Below are 25,587 nucleotides of genomic sequence, written 5' to 3'. Positions count from 1 at the left end.
TCTATTGGCCTAGAGGAGGGAAAGATATTGAGTTTAATTAGAAAAATAAAAGAGATTGTTAGTAAATTCTGCAAAGCCTTATTTTTTTTTTAATTTTTGAATTTTATTTTATTTATTTTTTTATACAGCAGGTTCTTATTAATCCTCAATTTTATACACATCAGTGTATACATGTCAATCCCAATCGCCCAATTCATCACACCACCTGCAAAGCCTTATAGAAGCACAAATAAAATAGGAAAAGTTCATCAGAATAACAATAATAATAAGAATATCAATTGTCTACTGTGTACGAGGCCCTATTCTATGTGCTTTCCCTCATTTATTCCTCACAGGAACCCAATGAGGTAAGTTCTATAGCATTCCTATTTTATAGATGAGGAAACTGAGATACAAAGAGCTTAGGCTAAGCTAAAATCATTGGATTTCAGCAGTTTTACTATGATGTGCCTCTGTGTGATTTTCATTGGATTTATCCTGCTTGGGGACTGTTGAGTTTCTTGTATGTATAGGTTCATTTTAAAAAATAGATATTAGACATTTTCAGCCATTATTTCTTCAAATATTTTATTTAACATCTTCCCCAGGATTACAATTGTGTGTGTGTTAAACAGCTTGTTATTTTCCCACCAGTCACTGAGGTTATATTCAATTTTTCAACCTTTTCTTCTCTGTGTACTTAAGTGGGATAATTTCTATTGCCATGGCTCAGTTTACTGATTTTTTCTTCTGTAGTGTACAATCTTTTATCACATCCATTCTTAATAATTTCTATTCCTAACTCATATATCCATGTTTTCCTTTGGATCTTGAATATATTTATGATAGCTATTTTAAAATTCTTATTTGCTAATTTTATTATCTCTGTCAGTTCTGGATCTCTTTCTATTAACTGATAAGTCATATTTTCCCACTTCTTTGCATGCCTAGTAATTTATCATTAGATGCTGGGCATTTATAATTTTACAGTACTGAGTATATCATTGGGTTCTAATAAAGAGACACACAAGTTTAATTTTTCTTTTTTAGTTGGATAGGGTACTCAGTTAATTTACTTGTAGATCAGTTTAATCTTTTTGAGGTTTGTTGTTATGTTTTTTTAAGCTAGATTAGGATTGACCTTTATTCTTGGGCTATGTTAGTGCTCCTCCTAAGGCATGGCCTTTTGAGGGGTATCTACTGAATGCCTTGATCATTCAATGAAATCTCTTACTCTGTTAGGCTGGATGTTTCCCAGTTGTGTGTGAGCTCCAGGAGTTGTTCAGATTATAAATTCCCTCAAATAGTTGGTCTTTCCCTAACAGTTGTTTTTTTAATCAGCCTCATAGATCTTACTCTTCGCAAACACAGCTTAGTATTTATCCAAAGATTCAAGCGGACACCCATGCCAATTTCTGAAAACTCTCCATCTTCATAGCTTCCTGCTCTCCAGTACTTTGCTCTGCAAATTCTAACTACTTTAGCCTCTGCTCTCTATCTCCTCAGCAAAATGAGTCTGCCTTGCTCTAATAGGAATCTCCCTCCTTGTGCTGGGGTCCAGGAAATGCCAGAGTGATTGAAGATCTCACCTCATTTGTTTTCCTTTTTTTTCCATTTATTACCGTCTTGTACTACCCATTGTTCAGTCTTTGCAAATCATTTATGTATATATATTTTCCAAACTTTTAATTATTTATGGTAAAAGGGCAAGTCTGATACCAGTTGCTCCATCCTGACTAGAAGTAGAAATCCTTCAGCTTATAATTTTTTAAGTGGACTTTGCTACTTGCCTTACAAGGTTGGTTATAAAATGCACATGGTGAGACAGCCTCTGGCTTTGCCTGCCCCTCTGTAAGGTTCTTCAGGTCATTTCTAATTGTCTGATCCCCAAAGCATCTTAGGTATAAAAAAAAATTGGTACAAATTATTAGTTTAATATGTTTCTTTCTTTCCTTTTTCTTTGCTTGCTATCTCTCTTTTGTCCCTCTTTCACCATAGCTCTCAGAATCCAAGCTGTGATCTCTGGGTCTGTTGAATTTTGCATCTCTCTACCTATTTGCTGTCTCTTCTTGCTCAATGACATCTGGAAAATCTTGTTATTCCATTCTTTAAGTACCCTGTAGTTGGATCCCATTAAACTCTCTTGAGAGCTCATGTCTTGAAAGGAGTTCAAAGTGCCTGGAAAATGGGCCAAACGGGTATGCAACAAGGTTAAAAACCTCAGAGAAGGTAACCATATCTGTAAAGCTTTACTTGTGATAAGAAGAGTTAATTTGATCTAGAATTGTGCTATCCGATATGATAGGTGCTAGCCACATGTGGTCCCTTGAAATGTGCCACATGTTGAAATGATAATATTTTGGGTATTTTAGATTAAATAAGTTATTAAAATATATTTCACCTATTTCTTTTTACTTTTTAAAATGTGACTTACAGTATATTCCTATTAGGCTGTGCTGATCTAGAAAGCACAGGGCTGGGGTTTTAAAAACAATAGTGGCCAGTCTGCATTTTAAACCTGACTGTCAGGCAGTGTGTAGAGGATAGACACTGTCCTGAGGGCAAGAAAAGCAATTAGAAGTCTACTGTGATGGCCCAGGAAAGAAATGATTGTCATATTTAATATCACAAAAGTTGTATTTCCATTTGAAAAAAAACTGCCATTTGCTGCATTAGTAGTAAGGGAACAAAATACAAATAAAACAAGTTATCTAAAAAATATGTGTGGCTTTGTTTTGGAAAGCAGATAACCAGTCTTATACATATATATATACATACACATTTAACATCTCCTACGGTACCCATTCTTGACCATTTTTAGATCAACTGTAACACAGCCTTGGAGAACATGGCCTTTTGTGGATTTACACAAGTCATCTGGAGCTGGAGGAAAGAATTTGTCCCCAAGACTTAGCTCTCCTGCTTACCAACAGTGTGATCCTGGAAATGTTGCTTAAACTCTCTGAGTCTCACTATCCTCATAAGAAAAATAGCTAAAGCTTCCACAGGTTCTGCAGGACATTAAATGCATACTTTATAAGTATGTAAAACTGAATAATTAATGCTATAAAATTTTAAGTATGCTTGTTCTTCTTTTTCACAAAGTAAACCATCTTCATACATAACAGAGGAGGGTTGACTATAATTTCAGTCCCTGAGCCTGGGTGCACTGAAATCCCTCACGTTTGTTTTGTTTTGTTTTAATAAGCACACTCAGCTAGCTATAAAGTGGTTTTTCTTTTTTTTTTTTTAATTAATTAATTTATTTATTTTTGACTGCATTGGGTCTTCACTGCTGCGTGCGGGCTTTCTCTAGTTGCAGCGAGCGGGGGCTACTCTTCATTGTGGTGCGCAGGCTTCTCATTGCAGTGGCTTCTCTTGTTGCAGAGCATGGGCTCTAGGCGCATGGGCTTCAGTAGTTGCGGCACGCGGGCTCAGTAGTTGTGGCTCGCAGGCTCAGTAGTTGAGGAGCACGGGCTCAGTTGCTCCGCGGCATGTGGGATCTTCCCAGACCAGGGCTCAAACCCGTGTCCCCTGCATTGGCAAGTGGATTCTTAACCACTGCGCCACCAGGGAAGTCCCAGAAACACCTCACATTTGGCAGGACGGTTGCTCTGGAAGGTGTGAGGCCACGATAACCCTCAGATTCTTGCAGTCTCCTGCTCAGGGAAGTCTGGCGTTCTCAGGTAGGCATATTCTCCCTCCCATTGAAGGCCCTGGCTGTGGGCTGAGCAGGATAAGGGAGGACACGACAGGCTCTCTGAGGTTAAGTAAATGAGACCCCGTTTGGCTAACATGCCAGTTATCTGGCCACACAGGTGTCCCAGGGTCTTTCTTTCTCTCACCTGGAGTTTGGTATCACAAGGTTGCCAGAATCAGAGCCTAGACGTATGTCAATATTTAACTCCTCTGCAAACATGGCTACTGGATTAGAAATGTCTAAGTTTATCTTTTTGTTTTTAAATGTCCAAGGTTTCAGAGTCAAAACTGAATCAATGTTATGTAGTGCTCTGCTGAATCCAGGAGACATAGAATTATTTTTCAATGAAAGCCCACTTTCAACGCCATGCAATAGCTGGAGAAGGACTGCCATGGCTCTGTCAGCCTTCACAGGGCCCACCCTCTAGCCCGCAATCCTGAGATGTGAGGAGTAACAAAAGCTAGTGGAGAGCAGAGTTTTGGTGGTAGCTCCAATCCACCTGCCTGTGGTGCTTGAGAGTTTCCTAGGTACCCAGCACACTGAACTGCTCTAACTACAAGTAAGTTGCATCTGGGGGCCCAGGCAACACTGGGTGAATTCTCACTAAACCTTGAAGTATCATATGGCCTCAGGTTGCTTGTGAAACAATGGTCACTATCAGGGTCTGAACTGAAAAATACCCAGTAAAATTAAAATTCTACAAAAATAGAGTGAAGGATTGGGCAATTACTTTTTATAATTTGGGAAGTGGCAGGAAAGGGGATTTTCTAAGCCAAAAATTGGAAAATAACCTGGCAAAGTATTAATGTTTTGCATAATGTTTGCATCCAAATCTCATGGTAAAATTTGCAACCCAGGATTCAATGTTTGGTACCTGAACTGTTCTTGGAAGTAGGAGAAGTCATTGTACAATAAAATAATCTTTATTGGTTAAGGTAATGCTAGTTGATGTAACCCTGAAATATCAGTGGCTTTACATAATAGGAATTTATTTCTTGCTTATGTAAAGTTCAAAATGGGTGTTTGTGATTGATGGGTGGCTTTCATCTAAGCAGGGAACCCAGGCTCCTTCCAGCTTCAACACATGGCCTTCAAAGTCACTGTTCTTGTCTGCATCAAGCCACAGAAAGGAAGGCACACGGCAGATCATGTGCGGGTTTTTTATGAACAGGACCAGAACTGATGTGCATGTGTGCGCTCACATCTCATTGGCCAGTTGATCATGTGGCACATCATCCTGCAAGACAGATCGGGTAATAGAGTTTAGTTCTATTCCCTGTAGGAAGAGGTCAGCAATCTCTCCTATACACACTATAAACAGACATAGCATGTTAGTGATCTGAATGAAACAATATAGTTCATAAAACTTTACAACCCAACTAAAGGGTTCAGAGAGATTGAATTTAGGGGAAGTCATTCACCCAGAATTGACATGATAGACTGCTGATTACATACAATTCCTTTCTTAGCTTTTATAACAGTTTGGGAAATTGACTCTTCCCAAAACACTATAAAATTTGAACTTATTTTAGTTTACTAAAAAAAAAAATCCCCATGAACTACAGTCTCTGTTTCAGAACTTAGTGACTTTTGGTCCTAATTCTACAACCTATATTGAACAAAGGTCTCCTTAACTATGGATTAAATTTTGTACTATCTAAAATGCCAACTTAGAAATTTTGTGTGAATTATTTGGTAATTCACACAGAATGTATTTTATTTTATAGTAAACTCCAGAGTGAACATTGGCTCCTTTTTTTTGGTTTGTTTATTTTGCTTGTTTTCAGTTAAAAATAACAGTTCTTTACTGTGAGATTGTGTAGGCAGTTGTTCCTATAGAAATTATTCAAACTATATTGCTTTTTATATTCATTTCCTCATTCATTTGTTTGTTCATTCATGGGGGATGTGTTCAGGGCCTGCTTCATGCCAACATGGCTAGATGCTGAGGTAAGACAAGGCCTGGAGAATTCCAGCCTTCTCAGAGTTTATGATCCACACCTGATTGTGCTGGGTGTCAAATGAGGCTAGTTCTAAAGGGAGGTGTTTCTAGAGGAGAGAGGGAAACCAACCTAATCAGCTCTGGAGAAGAGTCCCTAAGGATAGGATTAAATGCTGAGACATGAAGGATTCAGTGGGACTTTGCCACTGCTCCCATCCATGGGATTCCTTCCTTGCACCTTCTGTCTTGATTTTAACATTTCCCTTGCCCAACATTCCTGAATTTTCTTCATACACAAATAATTTTCTTGCTTTTTTTCTGTACCTGTAAACTTTGTCAGGGAACTGAATTCTTTGACCATTTTTGACCTACAAACGTGACAATTTCATATGATTCGACCTATAGCTGTGATGCTGTCAGGCCAAATGCTCCAGTCTCTTAAAATTATAGTAGCCTATCCCAGTCTTTTTAAAATTAATTTTAAGCAATCGATCACCAACTGAAAACATCCCAGTTCTTTTCTATCAAATACTTCTCTTCCATATTATATTTCCCAGACCATTTTTTTCCAAGTTGAATTTTGTTTTTCTCTTATGCATAATTTCATTTGGTGATGGGGTCACTGATTTCACCTCTATGTTCTTAGAAGTACCCCCAGTTCCTTTCATCAGTTCATTTACTCTTTCCTCCATGTTATTGTTGATAAATAAATTAGTCCTATGGACTATCAAAATAAACTATCAACAGCTTTCCTAAAAGAAATGAACTCTCTTGAAGAATTGCCTCTATTTCACTGTTTTGGAAGGTAAGGCAAGGTTGTACAAAAACTGCATGAGCTGGTAAGCTTTTAGTATTTGCGGTCAAGACTGCTGTTATCAAATCTATGAAAACAATTTAGTTTCACCCATACCCACAGACCTGCACAGAGAAATGTAAACTAAAAAATGGGCAGACTAGAACCTTCACTACAATGAAATTATGGTGATTCTAAGCATTGTATAATCACATTGAAAGAGAACTGTTCTTATCTACCCTTTTCTCATCTTTCCAAAAGTACTATGGAAAATTTTACCTACTCTATCAATCTTGGTTTATTTATGATTAAAATTAAAAGTACATCCTTGGAACCTCCTCTTGTTTCATGCCACTTTTCCATGGAACTGCTCAAAAAGATAAGGTTTGCCTATAAAAGGACCTCTAGGTGCTATCTTGTGGGCAGAACTTGACAGAACTGCCATGGTGAGTCTGGAACATGTTTACTGAGTCTAATTTAGTCGAATTTACCCATTTTCCCTCAGAGGTCTAACTGAACTTGAATTACGCCAATCTTTTAAAAACTTACTTAGCCAGACTTAATTATATTTTAAAATTTTATTTAGATGCTGCTCATCTGGACACTTTCGCTGTTGCTGGGAGCAGTAGTAGGTAAGAAAAAATATTTATGTCATGTTGGAAGAGACTTGCTGCTCAATACTTGGAAGAAGGGCTACAACACCTGAATTCAAGCTACTATGAGGATGAGAAGTAGAGCAAGGGGGAGAGATCCATGAATAGGAGCTCAAGCACTGGGAGTAGGGCTGCCAGATAACAGCTAAGATGCCCAGTTAAAGTTGAATTTCAGGTAAAACAAAGAATATGTGGCATAGTTATATAAATGGTAAAATTGATCATTATAATAAATAAAATTTAAAGTTAAGAAAATTTAAATTTATTGCTATTGTTATAATAAAACATTTATTGTTTATCAAACTCAAACGTAACTTGTATTTTCATTTGCTAAATTTAACAACCCTAGCTCGGAGTTAAGCGTAAGGTTTGAACCCTGGTTCCATCAGCCACAACTGTATTTCCCTGGGTAAAATTCTTAACCTCTCTGTGCTTCACTGTCTTCATCTGTGAACTGGGCATATAATGCCACCCCTTTTGTAGGGTAATTGTGAGACTTAGGTGTGATAAGTCACGTAAATCATCTTGCCCAGCATGTGGCACATATCGAGAATGCAGCGCCTACAACAACTACTACTCCTATTCCTGCTCCCACTATTAATGGAGACTTTATCCCCCTGAAGAACCCTTCCTTTGTGTTGTTCTTTTATGGGTTAACATTCAAGCACAGAGTTGTGTCAAACCATGGGCTTTCTATTTGATTATTTGTGAGCAGCTTCTTCATCACAAGAATCCAGGATGCCCCTCAAATATAGGTCAGAGACCTAAATATTCAGCCAGGTAGAGACGTAAAGTTTTGGCATTTGCACGAAACTTAAGATCTCAACCCAAAGCCCAAAGACCAATGCCAGAAGATGTTTACAAGGAGGTAAGCGCCTCACCCCCTACTACCAAGATCTGGGGACACAAGACCACTCCCTTCTTGGGCACCAGTGGCCCAGAGGAGACATCTGAGTTGAGAGGCTCAAATGAGTCCTAGCATGGGACTGGACAGAGACAGGAGGGGAGTGAGGCGGTCCTACATAGTGGAAATGAGAAGCAGCAGCCTGTCTTTAGCTGGGATGTTGTCTGTTGAAGCTGTTTTGTGAGTGTGTATATAGGAAGGTGTTTGAGGATGTGGAGGAAGAAAATATGCCACAAAATGTAGTTTAACTCATATATTGTCAGAGAGACCATCACAAAGAGCATTCTGGTGAAACTAATACTTCTGGGTGATTGCAGGAAAAGAAATCTGCTATCAAAGACTTGGTTGCTTCAGTGATGACTACCCTTGGGCAGGAATTGTAGAAAGACCCATCAAAATATTGCCCTGGGCTCCAAAAGATGTCAACACTCGTTTCCTCCTATACACTAACGAGAACCCAGACAGCTTTCAAGTAAGAACACTCATGGTTTTCAGAACTAAGTTTCATCTGTTTTATGTAATAAGGATACTGAATTTTGTCTTCTAAAGAGAACAAATCAGACAGTGGAATTTGCACCTCTGTAGACTTTTAGCACAGTGACCGTATTATTTTTTATAACTTGTTTATAAAAGGTTTGTTTGATAATTTGTTTAAAGTATCCATTAACTTGATATTATTTTTATTCTACCTCTATGGTACCATTTAATACAATATTCTAAATATGGATATTACATATATATAATCTCTAAGTGTTATGTATAACCTTCCAACGTATTTTGTATCTATAAAAAACACACACACACATACATAGTCTTCCATTGGGTGGAGACAAGACCCTACCACCAATGTTATAGCAGACATATTACCCCAAGTAGAGCAAATGCAAAAATGTTATGACATCTGGAAAGTATCGACTTGGTGATGATTGGGAATAGCTTGGTTGTAATAAAAGAATCCTTACTCACAAGGATCCCAAGTCCCAGGAGTCTTCTCCCATCTGCCACTTCCCTCCTCGTAACAGTTCTATTTGATATTTTCAGAAACTTGACATTAAACATTTTTCTCCCCCAAACAGGAACTCGTTGCAGATCCATCTACTATCACAAACTCCAATTTCAAAACAAATAGAAAAACTCGCTTTATTATTCATGGATTCATAGACAAGGGAGAAGAAAACTGGCTGCACAGCATTTGCAAGGTGAGACTGTAAATCTCTTAAGGGAAGTTTGTTTCCAGAGTGATAATTAGCAACAGAGAAGGCAAGGCCCCACCCAGGCAGGACAGATGCCTGCCACCATGAGGCTGGAGGATCCTCTGACCTCACTGGGTCTGGGGTTCCCAGAGGAGGTCCAGGAGGTGACACGGGGTGGAGGGGACCTGGGACAGTCAGACCAGCAAGGCTGGCAGGCATTTGGTGGCTCAGGGTAGCTATTATTTAATAACTAATACAGAGATATTTCTAAATTTTAGCAACAGGTGTTGCCATACTGATGCAACATTTGTTGCATTTTCAATAGCTTTTAGTCTCTTCAATAGGCTTTGATTTCTGTGTGAAGAACTAAGATAACTCATTTTGCCCAAACTAATTATTTTCCCTTGCTACTCTTTTATCTCCTATGGTAGCAATAGCTAGGAAGACTGTGTAGATTTTCATTTCTGGCTTCTGTTGTTTCAGCAGTAGTGATCCTATTTTCTTAAATTTGCCCTTGGCTATGTGCCCTGTGATAATGAAGAATTAAAAGACAGAAAATCAAACAGAATAAATTTTCCAATAACTGCTAGTGCTTAAGGAACATTATCATTGATTCATTTCTTCATCAAGATTTTGTGGCCAGCTGTGGAGCAAAGATGCAATCATTTCTTTAGCGGTCTTATTTCAGGCCTGTCTGTGACTCAAGCCAAAGGCTGATCTGAGTTAACTCCAGAGAGTTTCGACTGATCTTGAAGACAGTTAAAATGAAGGGGCTAATTAACTACACAAGTTTAAAAATAATCAGTAAAACCACAACTTGTCTTCAAAAATAATTTATAGCTGATGATTATTGGGCTGGGTGAGGAGGGAGGGTAGTAATAGATTTCTATACTACAGTGAAGAAAAAAATAAATAAATGATTCTCAGCTCAAAGGTATGTAGATTTTCAGATATGCATATACAATTTATTTCTGAGATCCCAAAAGCAGATGTGTTTTTCTTGCATTTGATTTGTCTTTGGGCATTATAATGGAGGAATGAGTACCTTAAATTAGAAGGTTAAATGCCGTAGATTCAAGTTCCAATTCTATCCTTAGCTAACCAAGACACTAGCAAATCGTTTCCCCTCTTTGGATTTTTCTATCTGTAAAATGAAACAATTGGAGATGGTTTCTAAGATTGCTGCATTCTCAAATTCTTCTTGGAAAAAAGGTGGGGATATGCATAAATAAATACTCAAATAAATAAAATTCCTGCCAGATCTAGCATTCACGAAACTATCATTGACCCCCATCCAAAAAGACTTCCAGTAGATATCTGAAAGTTTATATTTTTATGTGAAATAACTTCAGTCATGTACAATAAAACATGTTCATACAAAAATTTTGATTAGTATTTCCATCATGGAAAAGCTTATTCATTTGCCTTCAATGCCTATATTTAAAGGGTCCTAACATAGTCTTTCATTTATTCAATTACTTAGCAGATATTTACTGAGTACCTACTATGTGCCAGGAACTTTTCCAGGCACTGAGGATACAGAAGTGAACAAGACAGGCAATGCCCTGAGGTGCAATCTAGTAAGGGACAATGTCTTGTGAAGTTTATGATGCTCTAATGAGACAACCCATTGTACCACATTTTATACACTTTTCCCTGCAACAAATGTCTATGCATCTGTTGCTGTAGAAATCCCAAGAATCCAGTTCCCATTATGGCCAAATCTCTAGTTTGGAGCCAATGTTAAGTTTTAAAAAGGATTCCATAACCATAACAGATTAAAAGTTTTGTTTGTTGGTTTGGGGTTAAAAAGCGAGCATGATATTGTGTAGGTCAAGGAGGCAATTTATCCTAGTCTTCAAGATTGTTAATTAGTAATTAGGAAAGATGTTGAATTATTTACTTATTTATTGTGTCTCTTCCACCAGAACCTGTTTAACGTGGAAAGCGTGAACTGCATCTGCGTGGACTGGAAAGGTGGCTCCCGAACCGGATACACACAAGCCTCACAGAACATCCGGATTGTGGGAGCAGAAGTGGCGTATTTCATTGACGTTCTTGAGGTAACTACCTCTGGGTTATAGAAAAGCCCATGCACATTGCTCTCTGGATTCTCTTCCAGAAAAATTGCTGTATGTATGATAATTGGTAAAATATTTTTCTACTTAGAGTTGGCATTCTCCTTGATTGAAAAGAAAAATGCAAAAAAAAAAATCTAGATTTGGGCTTCATCAATATGCCTATTAAGGTGAATAAACTGATTTTTAAGTGCTATTATTCAAGCAACCAGGTAGATTGTTTCTACTGGATTCCATCATTAGTTCTTTTAATTTTACCAGTTATTAAGCCAAGTTGATATGATAATGTCAACCTGAAGATTAAAGTAGGGGTTTTGTTGTTTGTTTGTTTGTTTTTATTTTTTTAAGAGAAGCACAATGATAACAAGCTAACCTGATTTGGTAACTAAAAACTTAGAAAATGTTAAACTTGAAAGTGCTTAAGTAATTGCTTTCATTATTCTTTTCTTCTTTTCTTTTTCTTTTTTTTTTTTTAAATTGAAGTATAGTTGACACACAATATTCTATTAGTTTCAGGTGCCAAAATAGATATTGCAATGTCTGGTTGGTGGAGCTGGCAGATCATTTATTGATTAAGTTCACCATCTTACATGAGTGCAGTTTGAGATGCCCCAAAACAATTACAATAGTAATATCAAAGGTCACTGATCACCATAAGAAATATTATAATAATGAAAAAGTTTAAAATATTGTGAGAATTACCAAAATGTAACACAGAGACCCAAAGTGAACAAATACTGTTGGAAAAATGGTGCTGATAGACTTACTCAGTGCAGGGTTGCCACAAACCTTCAGTTTGCAAAAAAAAACAATATCTGTGAAGCACAGTAAAGCAAAGCATAATAAAACATGGTATGTCTGTACCACATCTTCTTTATCTACTCATCTATTGATGGACACTTAGGTTTTATCCATTGCTTGGCTATTGTAAACAATTCTGCAATAAACATAAGGGTGCATATATCTTTTGGAATTCATGTTTTCATTTTCTTCAGAAAAATAACCAGCAATGGAATTGCTGGACCATATGGAAGTTCTTTTTCTAATTTTTTGAAGAACCTCCATACTGTTTTCCATAGTAGCTCTACCAATTTACATTCCCACCAACAGTACATGAGGGTTCCCTTTTCTCCACATTCTCGCCAACACTTATTATCTGCTGTCTTTTTGATAATAGCCATCCTGACAAGTGGGAAGTGGTACCTCATTGTGGTTTTGATTTGCGCTTCCCTGGTGATTAGTGATGTCGAGCATCTTTTCATATGTCTGTTGGTCATCTGTATGTCTGACTTGGAAAAATGTCTATTCAGGTTCTCTCCTCATTTTTTAAATCAGATTATGTTTTTTTATATTGACTTACGTGAGTTCTTTGTCTACTTTGAATATTAACCTCTTACCGAATATATAATTTGCAAATATCTTCTTCCGTTTAGTAGGTTGCCTTTTTGTTTTGCTGATGGTTTCCCTCACTGTGCAAAAGCTTTTTGGTTTGAGGTAGTTCCATTTGTTTTTTTTGCTTTTGTTTCCTTTGCGTGAGGAGACAGATCCAAAAAATATTGCTAAGATGGACGTCAAAGAATATACTGCCTATGCTTCTTCCTGGAGTTTTATGGTTTCTGGTCTTACATTTAAGTCTTGAATCCATTTTGAGTTTATTTTTGTATATGGTTTAAGAAAGTGGTCCAGTTTTATTCTTTTGCATGTAGCTGTCAAGTTTTCACAACACCATTTATTGAAGAATCATTATTACTTTCTAATCCAAATACTTGCTTCACCACCTCTGGGTAACAAGTCCTCATATCCATCAAGGGTCCCCTCTATGTAGAACAATGTTCTATGTAGAACAATAAAAGAGAACACTACTTCCACCAGTTTAAGCTTTATACCATCACCATTTCTTGTGATAAATGAAAAGAAAAAAATCCATGAAAATTGATTGCTTTAAAGGAGAAGCTTCTCTTCTTAAAAGTTGAGTTTTCAGAGTGTTCTCTTTTCTGCCCATCTTGAATTTTGCTAGTTTGAAAACATTCTGAAGAAGTTTTCTTTCCAACAGTCGTCATTTGGATACTCACCTTCCAAGGTCCACGTCATTGGCCACAGTCTGGGTGCCCACGCTGCTGGGGAGTCAGGAAGGAGGACAAATGGGACCATTGGACGAATCACAGGTTGGTCAAAGCTGCAAAGTTGGACTAAATGAAGCCTATACGGGGTCTAAAAGGACAGAAATTTGGCACAGACCTGCTTTTACCTGAGGAGACAAGTTTTCACATTTTCCGAATTAGATCACATGATCAGAGAAATTGGTGTGTTCTGAGACCTTATGAATTTGTTATTAATACCAATCTTTAGTCTACAGAGCCCTGTTTAACATATAAATACTGCATGTGACTAAAATGTGAATTAAGAACATCTGGAAGTCTTATTCATATCTATTTTCTCTTTGTCAGGTATTCACAAAGGATGAGTTTGGTGAATAGAAGAAATGGCATAAATAATAGAAGAAATAGAATTAAACTCAAAGAGCTCAAAAATGTATCATTAATTATATTCTGCTTCATAGCAATTGATAATTAGTCCAGTCCTCATGAACCACAACCCGAGAGTGGTGGGGACAGATAGTCTGGGTGCCCTGGGCTGCCCGGGCTACATGCTGCTAATTAGATAAAAAATATGATTTTACAAATCTCAGACTGGTTGCATTTAGCCAGTGGAGTCATATGTTGGGTACCCAGGTCCTACAACAACCTTGTAACTTTATAAGAAAGACTTTGCTATCCTGGATCTGAGAAGTGACTATTTCAGGAAATGATTACTTTATTCTTGCATTTTCCCTTCTTTATTTTCTTCCCAAATCCCCTGTCTCCAACACCCCGATTCTCTTTTTTAATACTTTGGATAAGTTCGTTACATTTGCATTGGTGGGGGTATCTGGAATATCTCTTTAATTTGCTGGAGAGACATTCTTTCTCATAGTCCGTAAATGCTTATGAGAGCCTGCTCAGTCAGGCACTTGCCAAGCTGTGGTCGCAGTGACTGTGAAAGCCAAGATCCTTGCCCTCACAGGAGTTTATAGTATAGGTGGAACTCTTTTAGCCTGAAAATCTCTTAGGAGTCCAGTGTTCCCCAGAGTCTGGCTCTTTTGTTGTAACTGTGCTATTGATGGGGATTGTCCCAATGACAAAGCATCCATAAGTAGGGCCAAATTCCATGGTTTGAGGAAAATTCACTTTAATGCAAATAGTAAATTAGACACAGATTTCCCTTAGAAATTGGTAAGATAGGGAAGAACCAGCTTATTTCTTTGCACGCATTACTCATGATTACCACCAATGCTGCACTCAGGTCTGTAAAGAGAAAGGTGAACATGCATGTCCACTGATAGACACTGACATGACGCATCCTATCTATTTTAGGGTTGGATCCAGCAGAACCGTGCTTTGAGGGCACACCTGAATTAGTCCGATTGGACCCCAGCGATGCCCAATTTGTGGATGTAATTCACACAGACGCTGCCCCCATAATCCCCAACCTGGGTGAGTTCTTCAATTTGTCCCCCTGGAGTATTTTTTGAGTCTATACATAAGAGTGTTTTAGAGTGTTTTGAGTCTTTACATTAACATCAACTTTCCCATATTTTAAAATTCCTCAGGTCTTGGAATGAGCCAAATTGTGGGCCACCTAGATTTCTTTCCAAATGGAGGAAAGGAAATGCCCGGATGTAAGAAGAATGCTCTCTCTCACATCGTTGACATAGATGGACTCTGGGAAGGTACAACTATTATGTATATGAAGAGATTTTCTTGAGGGGGGCGGGAATCTGTGTTTCCTTTTGATAAACTTGCTAAATATTTTGGTATTGTACAGATCTCACATTTTCTATAACAAAGAACTTTTAGTTGTATCCCCAAGATACAGGTTTTCACTGGGGGAAGTGGACATGAGAAGACTATAGGAAAGAAAGTGTATTTGTAGTCAACTTTTCAAGGATCTAATTCAGGGAATACATTACTCAGTCATACCTATCCCTTACAGACCAATCTTTCCCTCCTAGAGTTATTTTTCCACTTCATTTAGCTATGGCATAATTATTATAATGTTAAACAGATTATATTAAATTCTGATTGCATCTCAAATCATGACTACCCTTCATAAATGATTTTGTTCTGTGACTGCCATGAGTTCACACTAATTAGAAAAATCTATTCAACAACTGTGTGCTGACCATGACATTAACTTGGAAAAATGAAATCTGTCACTGATGTGTAATCATGTCTGATTTTAAAGGAACTCGCAACTTTGTGGCCTGTAATCACTTAAGAAGCTACAAGTATTATGCTGATAGCATCCTCAACCCTGATGGCTTTGCTGGATTTCCTTGTGCCTCTTACAAGGTTTTCAGTGCAGTAAGTAGATTCTTTCTTGCACCTAAAGAATTTTGTGACCATCACTTCTCATGACCAGTGTGGTTCACTATACATGACATGCATTCAGTGAATGTTACTATATGACTGCCACATGATTTATACTTTCAATAATACATGTTTATTTTAATAGTGATAAAGCATTGGAGAAATTTAGAGAAATGTGCTTGTAAACTGAAATATCCCAAATCTACCTTGTTCTCTATCACTTCTGTATGTGTCAGCTGAATGTTCACACTTGGTTTGGAAATAATTCTAAGTGCAAAAATTGTCTATGGAAATCTGATCTATGGTTGCAGGATGCTGATGAACATGAAAAACTTGTTTTAAATGTTAACCTTATAAAGGTATATGATTATGGGCATGTGGACATTTCTGTGCAGTCTCATAATTGCCAAGATTTTTTTTGAGTGTTCATCTTTTTTTTTGGTATTCTCTAAATATCTAAGTTGGGATCCTTAAATCTGATCTTGAATATGACATATCAATTGCCCGGGTTTCTTTTTTACTATTGCTTTTCCTTTCACAATAATTTTTTTTCAAATAAAAATGTATGCCCTATGTTATTTAATACATAAATTTTCAAGTAACATGCTAGGTGAAATTATAATTATCAAGTAGATATACTTTAGCAATGAAGAGAGAGGATCTGATTCCTGGTTCTACCATTAAATAGTTGAATGATTCTGGGCAAAATACTTAACTTCTCTAAGGCACTTTCTTCATTTCAAAATGTAAATAAAATGGTAGATTCCATAGATTTGGTGGGAGGATTTAATAAGATAACATGTTTTAATTACTTAGCCCAGAACCTAAAATATAATAATTAGCATTCAACAAATGTTAGCTATTATGTGTAGGGGAGAGGGGATGGGTGTATATTTTATTCACAATGTAGCTTGCATATGCAACGAGAACGCCTCCCCCTTTTTTGGTCTAACTTTATTTTTATTTTCTTCCCAAATCCCCATTTTCTAGGTAATGGGGAAAACAAACAAACACAGAAGCTTTAGGTTTCATCCAGTTAAAATTTAATCTGATTCAATAATATAAACAGTCCTTTTAAGTGATGCTCAGACACTTTTATAGGACAAAATTCTCCGTTTTGCAGATTTCTCAGCCTTTGGACCACCTCTCTCCAAGCTGGTATTGGGCAAGGTGATCATGGTGGTGGTGGTCAGTGTGTGTGTGGAGGGCAGAGAGGAGGCTTGGGGGTCCACCTTCCTGAAGGGCTCATAGCTGCCATCTGCAGGTGATGTCGGGGCGTGTCCAAGCTACTGGCTTGGGCAATGCTCTCAGAGAGCTTGGGCCATTTCTTCCCGGCTGGCCCAGTTTCCCTGAGCTTTTGCTGAATGCGGATCCTGAGATTCAGCCCAGTCGCCATCTGGTCCACTGATTCAGGAGTTCACCCCTTGCCTCTACTGTGGGGCAGCCTTGCCCTTTCAGAGCAGGAATTTTTATGTCCATCTGCCTCCCGCTCTGTTCACCCCCCTCCCTCTCTTCTCCTCACAGTTTCTTGGCCCACAAAAGAAGGACATTTTCCTATATGATATCCATCTTCTTCAGACGTCATGGCTAAGCCTGACTGACCAACTAGAGCATTTTCCCTTCAAATTGGGAGAATTCTGAGATCTGAATCTTCCAGACTTGATATGCTAAGTGGGAGCTAGAGAAAATTGAGAAAAACTTGACTTTTAAGCCTATTGTCCCCCCAGTGAGTCCCATTTTGTGTATCAGAAGCTGATGATCACCTCCTGCTCTTTCTTTTGCAATTTTTCTAAAATAAATTCTAACCACCTAAAAGCAGATGGGTGTCTTGGGGCCACTGGAACAACTTAGAGAGGCAAAAGAGAGAGGATTAAAATATAAATAAATAAATAAATTCTCTTAATTAATTTTTATAATATTTATGTTAGTATCATGTTATTTAATAGTGAAATTGCTGATTTATCATTGTAAATAATGAGACTAATTTTTAACGTTTGTTGAGACACTGTTAAAGTCTTCTTTTACTATCAGAAGAGGATTGGCTTTAGAATATTTGAATATTCAACAACACGTGGAATAAGATGGTACACTATTAAAAAAAGAGCATCCTCATTCATCATTTGTTTATTTTCCCTAGAACAAGTGCTTCCCCTGTCCAAGTGAAGGCTGCGCGCAGATGGGTCATTATGCTGATAGATTTCCTGGGAAAACCCAAGCAGAGGGCCAGGTATTTTATCTAAACACGGGTGATGCCAGCAATTTTGCCCGTAAGTCCCTATTTTATTTGTCTTAAATTCTCAATACTATGTATCTTATCACGTCCCGTGGAAATGTGTGAAATTGCTTTTCTGTACAAAAGTTTTAAACACTCCTCCCCAAAATGGAAAAACACATCCATACCATGCTCAATGTGAACATGCTAATTTGGGTGGCAGAACAGAGTTTAGGGCCTGAATTATCAATGATACAAAAATAAATTTCTTCACAGTTGATTCTGGTACCGAATTCAGGAGGCTTCTTCTGCTCCAGCCTCTTCATACTCTGTTAAAAGTTTCACTGCACAAAATTCTGAGGTTTTTTTACAAGCAGAAAAGTAACCCAGGAGAGAGATGGCAGAGGTTGTGGGAATGGAAAGGAGGTGACAGATTCTAGAGATATTAGGATTGTAGACTCCATGTGTGATGGGAATCAGAAAATGCAGGAATGGTGAGACTTGGGGACAGACCCTGGGTTTCTTTTCTGGGTAATAGAGGAAGAAAACTATTTGGATGGGAGTCAATAGGGTTAGCTGCATTGTAAAAACTAAAGCTAAATTTTATTCCCTTCCCAATTTGGCCCAGGCTAGCTCTAAATGGCAAAAAATTGTAGTTCACTATTGACTAGTACCATAAAATGGTTACCATAAATTAATACAATCCAATGGTGTTGAAAAGTTGAATTATAGAATGTTAAAGATAAATATAGATTATTTAGACAAAAAGATGACAGTACTCTAAAATTTTGTGATCTATAAAAATGAAATAAACTGATGAAAATACCACACTATTATTTTTCCATTATCTTTTAACATAAAGTTCTTATAATGTTCAAGAATAAATTGTTAGGTTAAAAAAATTGAAAACAAAATATATAACTTAGTCCCTTGGCTTGAAATCTTTTGACTTTGGAAAGAGTCTGTGTTCCTCCCCTCCCCCAATGTCTGCCCTCTGAACATTAAGTTAAAGGAATATCCATCACTATTTGATTAGAAGAACTGCCAAAACCATACAAAAATTATTCAAAATTCAGCAGTAGTGGAATCCAAGTTAGCCTGTTTCCAGAATAATTTTTCTAAAAGCTGATATTTTGCAAATATTTCCCCCTTGCAGGTTGGCGGTATAAGGTGGCTGTCACACTCTCTGGAAAGAAGGTTAGAGGACACATACTCGTTTCTTTGTTTGGAGATAGAGGAAACTCTAAGCAGTACGAAATTTTCAAGTGAGTAAACTACTACTCTGAGCTCCTTCAGTGTTGGAATACTTCACACATACAATGTATGTCGTGGACATAAGAGTTTATTCATTACTATATGGGAATATAGGGAAGGAAAGTTTTTTTCCTTTACCTTTCTTAGCTCTTCGGCTGGTCTGGTAACCAAATTAACATAGGACAGATTAACAGGGGAAAAAACTAATTTAATTATGTACATATGGGGGTCCCAGAAGAACATGAGACCCACAGGCAGTGAGACAATTGAGGCTTATATGCCATTCTGAGCTAAGGAGAAGGGACCAGGGGTCTGGGACTTCAAAGGGGAGAAAGACAATCCACAGTAAGATGGGAAGAACAAATGTTTGGTGCACAAAGGTTTGCCATGGCAGGCAGAGACAACAGGACACGGAGAGGAATTTGATCTCCAGGCCCAGCTGAGCTCCCCGCCAGCCTATCACACCTAGCCCATATTCCTTGTAGTTATCTCAGGTGATAGTTCCCTTCCTGAACCAGGCCTTCTATCTAAATTCTTTTAGGCAGTTAAGGGAGAGGTAAAGGTTATCCTTGAATCTGCTGGGTCTTGATTTCCTTCAGCTCAAAATAGTCCACCTGGCAAAGTGGCACATTCTGGGGAGACTTGTTCTGAACCCCTTCAGAAGTACAGTACTGCCATGTGTCATTAAAAGGAAGAGACTATTTCACCCTTGTACCTTAATACATTTTAGAACTCTGTTTCTAAATTTTTTCTCTGCTATTTCCTGAGAAAACCACAGATGTTTATTTTGATGCATGGCATCTGATTTATAATCACTAAATAATTATTCTACCCACAAAACAACTGGAAAAGGATGATATAATGATGTCATCATTTATTAAATTGTGAGAGGATTGTGACTATAACATGTTTGAAGTTTTATTAAAATAAGGATGACTTCAAAGTAATATGAGTTATTGATGGCAAATGAACTACCACTGAGTTGGCATACATGTCTACATTTATTTAACCATTAGATTCACAAATGTACTATCAATCATCTTACTAGAGATACATTGTTAACTGGTTTTAGAAACATATATGTGTATATTTATATGTATGTTTATGTATATTCATGTATGTTTTTATTAACTTCTCCATTCCCAAGGGGCAGTCTCCAACCAGCCAATACTCATTCCAATGAATTTGACTCAGATGTGGATGTTGGAGATATACAGAAGGTTAAATTTATTTGGTACAATAACGTGATCAACCCAACTCTACCCAGAGTAGGAGCATCCAAGATCAGTGTGGAACGCAACGATGGAAAAGTGTAAGTAATAAAAATCCAAAGAGATTTGAAGCATTGAGTCACGTTTATAATTCTACTCCCACTGAAAGACAACTTTAAGTTAAATCACCTACAGTGGTTCTCCTATATCTCAGTCACCGCTGCTTCCTAATACCTTTTGTTTCTTTAGAAGAAAGTGTACATCTTTAGGAAAACAACTTTGATAGATTTGTAGATGACTGTTGTATGATCGGACACAAGTGTTAGAATGAGAATCTGGCTTCACAATCCTAAGGTGAAAAGAAAGATTTCATTTAGCAGCTGTGCCTTGTGCTATGTGTGTGCTTAATATGTGTATCTTCCCCAAGCTTCCTGGGTTCACCAAATTGCCACTTAAATTACCGAGAAAACACTTATCAAGGAATACAAATAGATTGTCCTGTGCCATTAGTCTTTTTAGTGAAGACAAAGGTCAACCCTTGGTTCTAATCAAAACTAAAGTGTGTGTGAACCAACAGATATTTACCATAGTGAACTACCGGAAGCAGTGAGGTGATGATGATGATGGTAATCATAACAATGCCAATATCAGCCCAAGTGTTTTGAGTATAAAACTAAATTCTGAGGCACAGTGCTATGCTGCTTCTGCCATCATATCATTCAGTCCTCATATAAGTCCAGCGTGGAGACTTTTGCTTCTGGCAAAGATGGAGTAACAAGAGCCCAGATTTACCTTCCCAAATGAAACAAACAAAAATTCAGACAAAATATATCAAAACACAGTTTTCAAGATGCTGAACATTAGGCAACAAAGGAAAGTGATCTCTGAGCGATAAGAAACAAATAAGGTAGAGTCCTAAAATTGTCCCGGCTTACTGCCTTTAAAGAGTCTCCAGGATGTCACACAAAGAGGAAAAATTCAGGCAGAACCCAGTAGACTACCTGAGTTAAAGAAACAGAGCTAAGAATCCAGAAAATCCAAGGCAACTGGATTTCACAGGACAGAGGACCAGAGAGAAGAGAGCTACAGAGAGGAAAGCTCAGAGAGCTGGAAAATTTCCTTAAACATTCAGCAGAGTACTGATCAGCACATATATATGAGGAAACTAGTCAAGGTCTGTGAAATATCCATCTGAAAGAATTATAGAGAATAGTACCCAGTACTCTTGCAGGGTTGGGAACAGTACTTGTTTCCGCTAACCAGACCAGAAAAGCTCATAATTCAGGAAATGTTAGGTAGAGTATTTAAGAAGGTCTTCCCTCAGTAGTGGGAAAAAAATTAGCCTAGAATGAGCAAGACCTGAAAGGATCAAACTGTTTCCAAATAACTGCACCCCAGAACAGAGCTCAAGAAAATGTATAGGAATACAAAATTATCCAGCAGTTAACAGGCTAAAATCCACAATATATGACATTAAACGAAAGTTTTCCATGTATATAAAGAAGCAGGAAAACACAACCTATAATGAGAATAATCAATCAATTGAAACCAAACCAGAACCGACACAACTGTTAGAATAACAGACATAGACATTAAAACAGTTATTAAACCTGTATTCCATTGGTTTAAAAAGGTCAGTAGAGGAATGGCATATATAGAGAAAAGGCCCACGTTGAATTTCTAGAGATGAGAACTACAATATCTGAAATGAAAGAGCAGATTAGACACTGTGAGAGAAAAGATTAGTGGAGTTGAAGAGGTAATAGAAAGTATCCAAAATGAAACACAGAGAGAAAAAAAATTTTCGATGAAGAGAATATCAGTGATCTGTGAAATAATTTCAAGAAGTCTAATATAGTTCTCATTGAAGACTCCAAAAGAGGAAGGAGAGAAATATATATTTGAAGAAATAATGGCTTCAAAAATTTCAAACATAGTGAATGAAAACTGTAAACATATAGATCCAAGTGATACCACAAAAAAACATGAAGCAAACTATGCCAACACACATGAAAATCAAACTGCTCAAAACCAGTTATAAAGAGGAAAACTTAAAAGCAGCCAGAGAAAAAACACACATTACCTACAGAGGAATAAAGATAACAATCACAGGCAGATCTCATATCAAAAACAATGCAAGTGAGAAAACAGTGGAACAACATCTTTAAAGGACTGAAAGGAAAAAACCGTTAACCTAGAATTCTATATCCACAAAAGTATCTTTCAAAGAAAAAGATGAAATAAAGACTTTTCAGACATATCAAAGCTGAAAGAATTCATCACCAACCGGCCAACACCATGAGAAATGTTAAAGCAAAGTCTTCAGAGAAAGGAAAGTTATACCGGTTGTAAAAGAATCTACAGAAAGGAATTAAGAGCATAGGAGATAGTAACTACATTGGGAAACATATGAGATTTTTAAATATGGTTATTTAAGTCTTTAAAAATAATTGACAATTTAAAAAGTAATGGCAATATTTTGGGGAGGGGCTGTTATAACGTGTATAAGTAAAATATATGACAACAACGCCATTAGGCATTAGGTAGGAGGGGAGAAATGGAAACATACTCTTATAATGTTCTTATACCATATGTAAATTAAAATATTATCACTTGAAGGTAAAATGTGATGTTTAAAATATATGGTATAAATTCTAAAGCAACCACTAAAATAGTAAAACAAAGAACTATAGCTAATAAGCCAAAAAAAGGAGATTAAATGGAATTTTTTAAGGCATAAAAAGGGGGGAAAAACAGCATAGGGAACAAATTGCAAGATAATAACCATATCAATAAATGTATTAAATTAAAATACAACAATTAGAAGGCAGAGATTGTTTAACTGGATTTTAAAAACTCAATGCACAACTGTGTGCTACCTACATGAAATGTACTTTAAATATAAAGACACAAAGAGATTAAAAGTGAAAGAACAGAAAAGGATATTCTATTAATTATTAGGGAAATGCAAATTAAAACCACAATGAGGTACCAACATAAACTTATTTAAATGGCTAAAATTTAAAAGATTGACAATATCAAGCACTGGTGAGGATGTGAAGAATCTTGAATTCTCATATTCTGTTGATGGGAATGTAAAATGATGCAACCACTTTGGAAAACTCTTTGCTAGTTTCCTAAAAGGCCAAACATACACCTACCTACAATTCAGCCGTTTCTCTTTTATGTATTTACCCAAGAGAAAAGAAAGCATATATTTATACAAAGATTTGTACATAAATATTCATAGTACCTTTTATTGCAATAGTCAAAATCTGGAAATAACCCAAAGTCCACCAACAAGGGAATGGATAAACAAATTGTGGTCTTCTGTACAATGGAATACCACTCAGCAGTGAAAAGGAACGAACTAGTGATACATGCAGCAACATAGATGAATCTCAAAATAATTATACTGAACAAAATTATACTGAATGAAAGAAGCTAAACAAGAGTGCATACACCTTTGCATATAAAGTTTTACACAATTCAAAGTAGTCTATAACGACAGTAGACCAGTGGTTGCCTGGGGGAAGGGAAGATGGAAAGGGATGGGAAGGAGAGATTACAAAGGATAGGAGGAAAATTTTGGAATAATGGATATGTTTACTCTCTTGATTGTGGTGATGGGAAATAAGTACTGTTATTATCCCCATTTTACAGATAATTCAATGAAAGCTCAATGCCAGAATTCATGTGCAGGAAATCTGACTTCAGCAAATCCTTAACTACCACAATAGAAATTCAGATCACCTTTATTTATATATATTGTGTGCCCTTCATTTCTTGTGACCCTTTTCAATATTAGTTTTTTTTTCATGGTATATCTTAATTTATTATATTCTAACGGGAAAAATGAAGAATAACATGAACTTATGAATTGCCATCAAATGAGAGGGAGCTTTTAGTCAAGTCCTTCACCAATTTGCACTGAGTTTCATCTTGTCCAATATTTTTCTTTTTAAAAATATTTATTTATTTATTTATTTATTTTAACATCTTTATTGGAGTATAATTGCTTTACACTGTTGTTTTAGTTTCTGCTTCATAACAAAGTGAATCAGCTATACGTATACATATATCCTCATATCCTCTCCCTCTTGCATCGCCCTCCCACCCTCCCTATCCCACCCCTCTAGATGGTCACAAAGCACTGAGCTGATCTCCCTGTGCCATGCAGCTGCTTCCCACTAGCTACCTATTTCACATTTGGTAGTGTATATATGTCCATGCCACTCTCTCACTTCGTCCCAGCTTACCCTTCCCCCTCCCCACGTCCTCAAGTCCGTTCTCTACGTCTGAATCTTTGTTCCTGTCCTGCCCCTAACCTTTAATTTGCTATTTGCACATTGGCTAGCCATTAGATTACAGAGAAGAAAATGAAGATGAAGAGAAAAGAGCATTTTCTGAACATTTTTTATGTGCCAGACACTTTACATATGCTTCTGTATTTTGTTAAAGAAATTGAGCTCCAAAGCCTCCTAAGTATTGCTCAGTCTTAATGAGTAAATTAGTTATTTCAATTCAATGCTGAATTAAAATAAGAATGCCGAGCCAATGTAACACCAGGACGTCAGGATTTTTACTCTGGCTGATTTCTTGTCATGCTGCTGACCCTACTCTTCCTCAGTTGCATTCACTGACAGTGTGCCATGGTTAGTAGGTGCTTTGGGGATGTGACAAATGGACCCTCTGTGTCCTTTGGAGTGTCCAATGATACCTCTTCTTTCTGCTATTGCACAGCCATGGGATAAAATTAGAAAGGAAAATGCAGTTCTTTATACCCAAGAGGTATTCACTCGGCCAGTGTCTAGTTTTGGGCACAGGGTGTGCCACTCACTCAGACTGAGGGGAAGGAAGTGGCTGTCATCAAACTCAACACACCAACTGTGTGTCAGGAAGAGTTGACTTTTTGTTTTCTCTCCCCAGGTTCAACTTCTGTAGCGAAGAAACTGTGAGGGAAGATGTTCTGCTTACCCTCACCCCATGTTAGGAGCTGCTAACATGTGAATACTGAATCTTACTGCTAATAAAATCTAGTGGTGAAGCACTACATTCCTTTCTTTGCCATCATGTCCATTATTTCCAATGAAATTTTTGGATAATGTGATTAAGTTCCAATATTTGGAACTGGTCTGAAAAACCACAAATGACTGTTGAATTTTGCTACATGTTACTTGGCATTTGAACTTGGGAATACTGTTTACTTGATACTGACATCATGGCCATTAGTATTACTGATGTCATTCTGATCACTTA

The 25,587-nt window shown here is 37.2% G+C and overlaps 1 protein-coding gene across 2 annotated transcripts; it reads left to right on the top strand.

Moving 5' to 3' along the window:
* Positions 1 to 7,000: 7,000 nt before the first annotated feature.
* LOC132350380 (pancreatic triacylglycerol lipase) lies at positions 7,001 to 25,321 on the top strand. 2 transcript variants are annotated; one of them, XM_059899554.1, is made up of 12 exons: positions 7,001 to 7,046; positions 8,289 to 8,443; positions 9,048 to 9,170; positions 11,093 to 11,227; positions 13,296 to 13,407; positions 14,656 to 14,775; positions 14,892 to 15,011; positions 15,527 to 15,645; positions 17,789 to 17,918; positions 19,020 to 19,128; positions 20,265 to 20,429; positions 25,258 to 25,321. In XM_059899554.1, the coding sequence occupies exons 1-12, from the start codon at positions 7,001 to 7,003 to the stop codon at positions 25,319 to 25,321; spliced, it is 1,398 nt and encodes a 465-aa protein (XP_059755537.1). The 2 variants fall into 2 exon arrangements, with proteins under 2 accessions (XP_059755537.1, XP_059755536.1); XM_059899553.1 differs by having other exon boundaries at positions 8,289 to 8,458.
* Positions 25,322 to 25,587: the final 266 nt, after the last annotated feature.

The sequence above is a fragment of the Balaenoptera ricei genome, chromosome 16 (assembly GCF_028023285.1).
Source record: "Balaenoptera ricei isolate mBalRic1 chromosome 16, mBalRic1.hap2, whole genome shotgun sequence".
Classification (NCBI taxonomy): Eukaryota; Metazoa; Chordata; class Mammalia; order Artiodactyla; family Balaenopteridae; genus Balaenoptera; species Balaenoptera ricei.
The sequence above is the reverse complement of the archived record's forward strand: the minus strand, read 5'-3'. Positions and strand labels throughout refer to the sequence as shown.

What these genes read in the sequence shown, in the direction of transcription:
- LOC132350380 (XM_059899553.1), top strand. Translation starts at nt 7,001, where the DNA reads ATGCTGCTCATCTGGACACTTTCGCTGTTGCTGGGAGCAGTAGTAG. An exon ending in CCCCATAATCCCCAACCTGG is followed by an intron (nt 14,776 to 14,891) that starts GTGAGTTCTTCA and finishes AAAATTCCTCAG; the next exon opens with GTCTTGGAATGAGCCAAATT. An exon ending in TGATGCCAGCAATTTTGCCC is followed by an intron (nt 17,919 to 19,019) that starts GTAAGTCCCTAT and finishes TCCCCCTTGCAG; the next exon opens with GTTGGCGGTATAAGGTGGCT.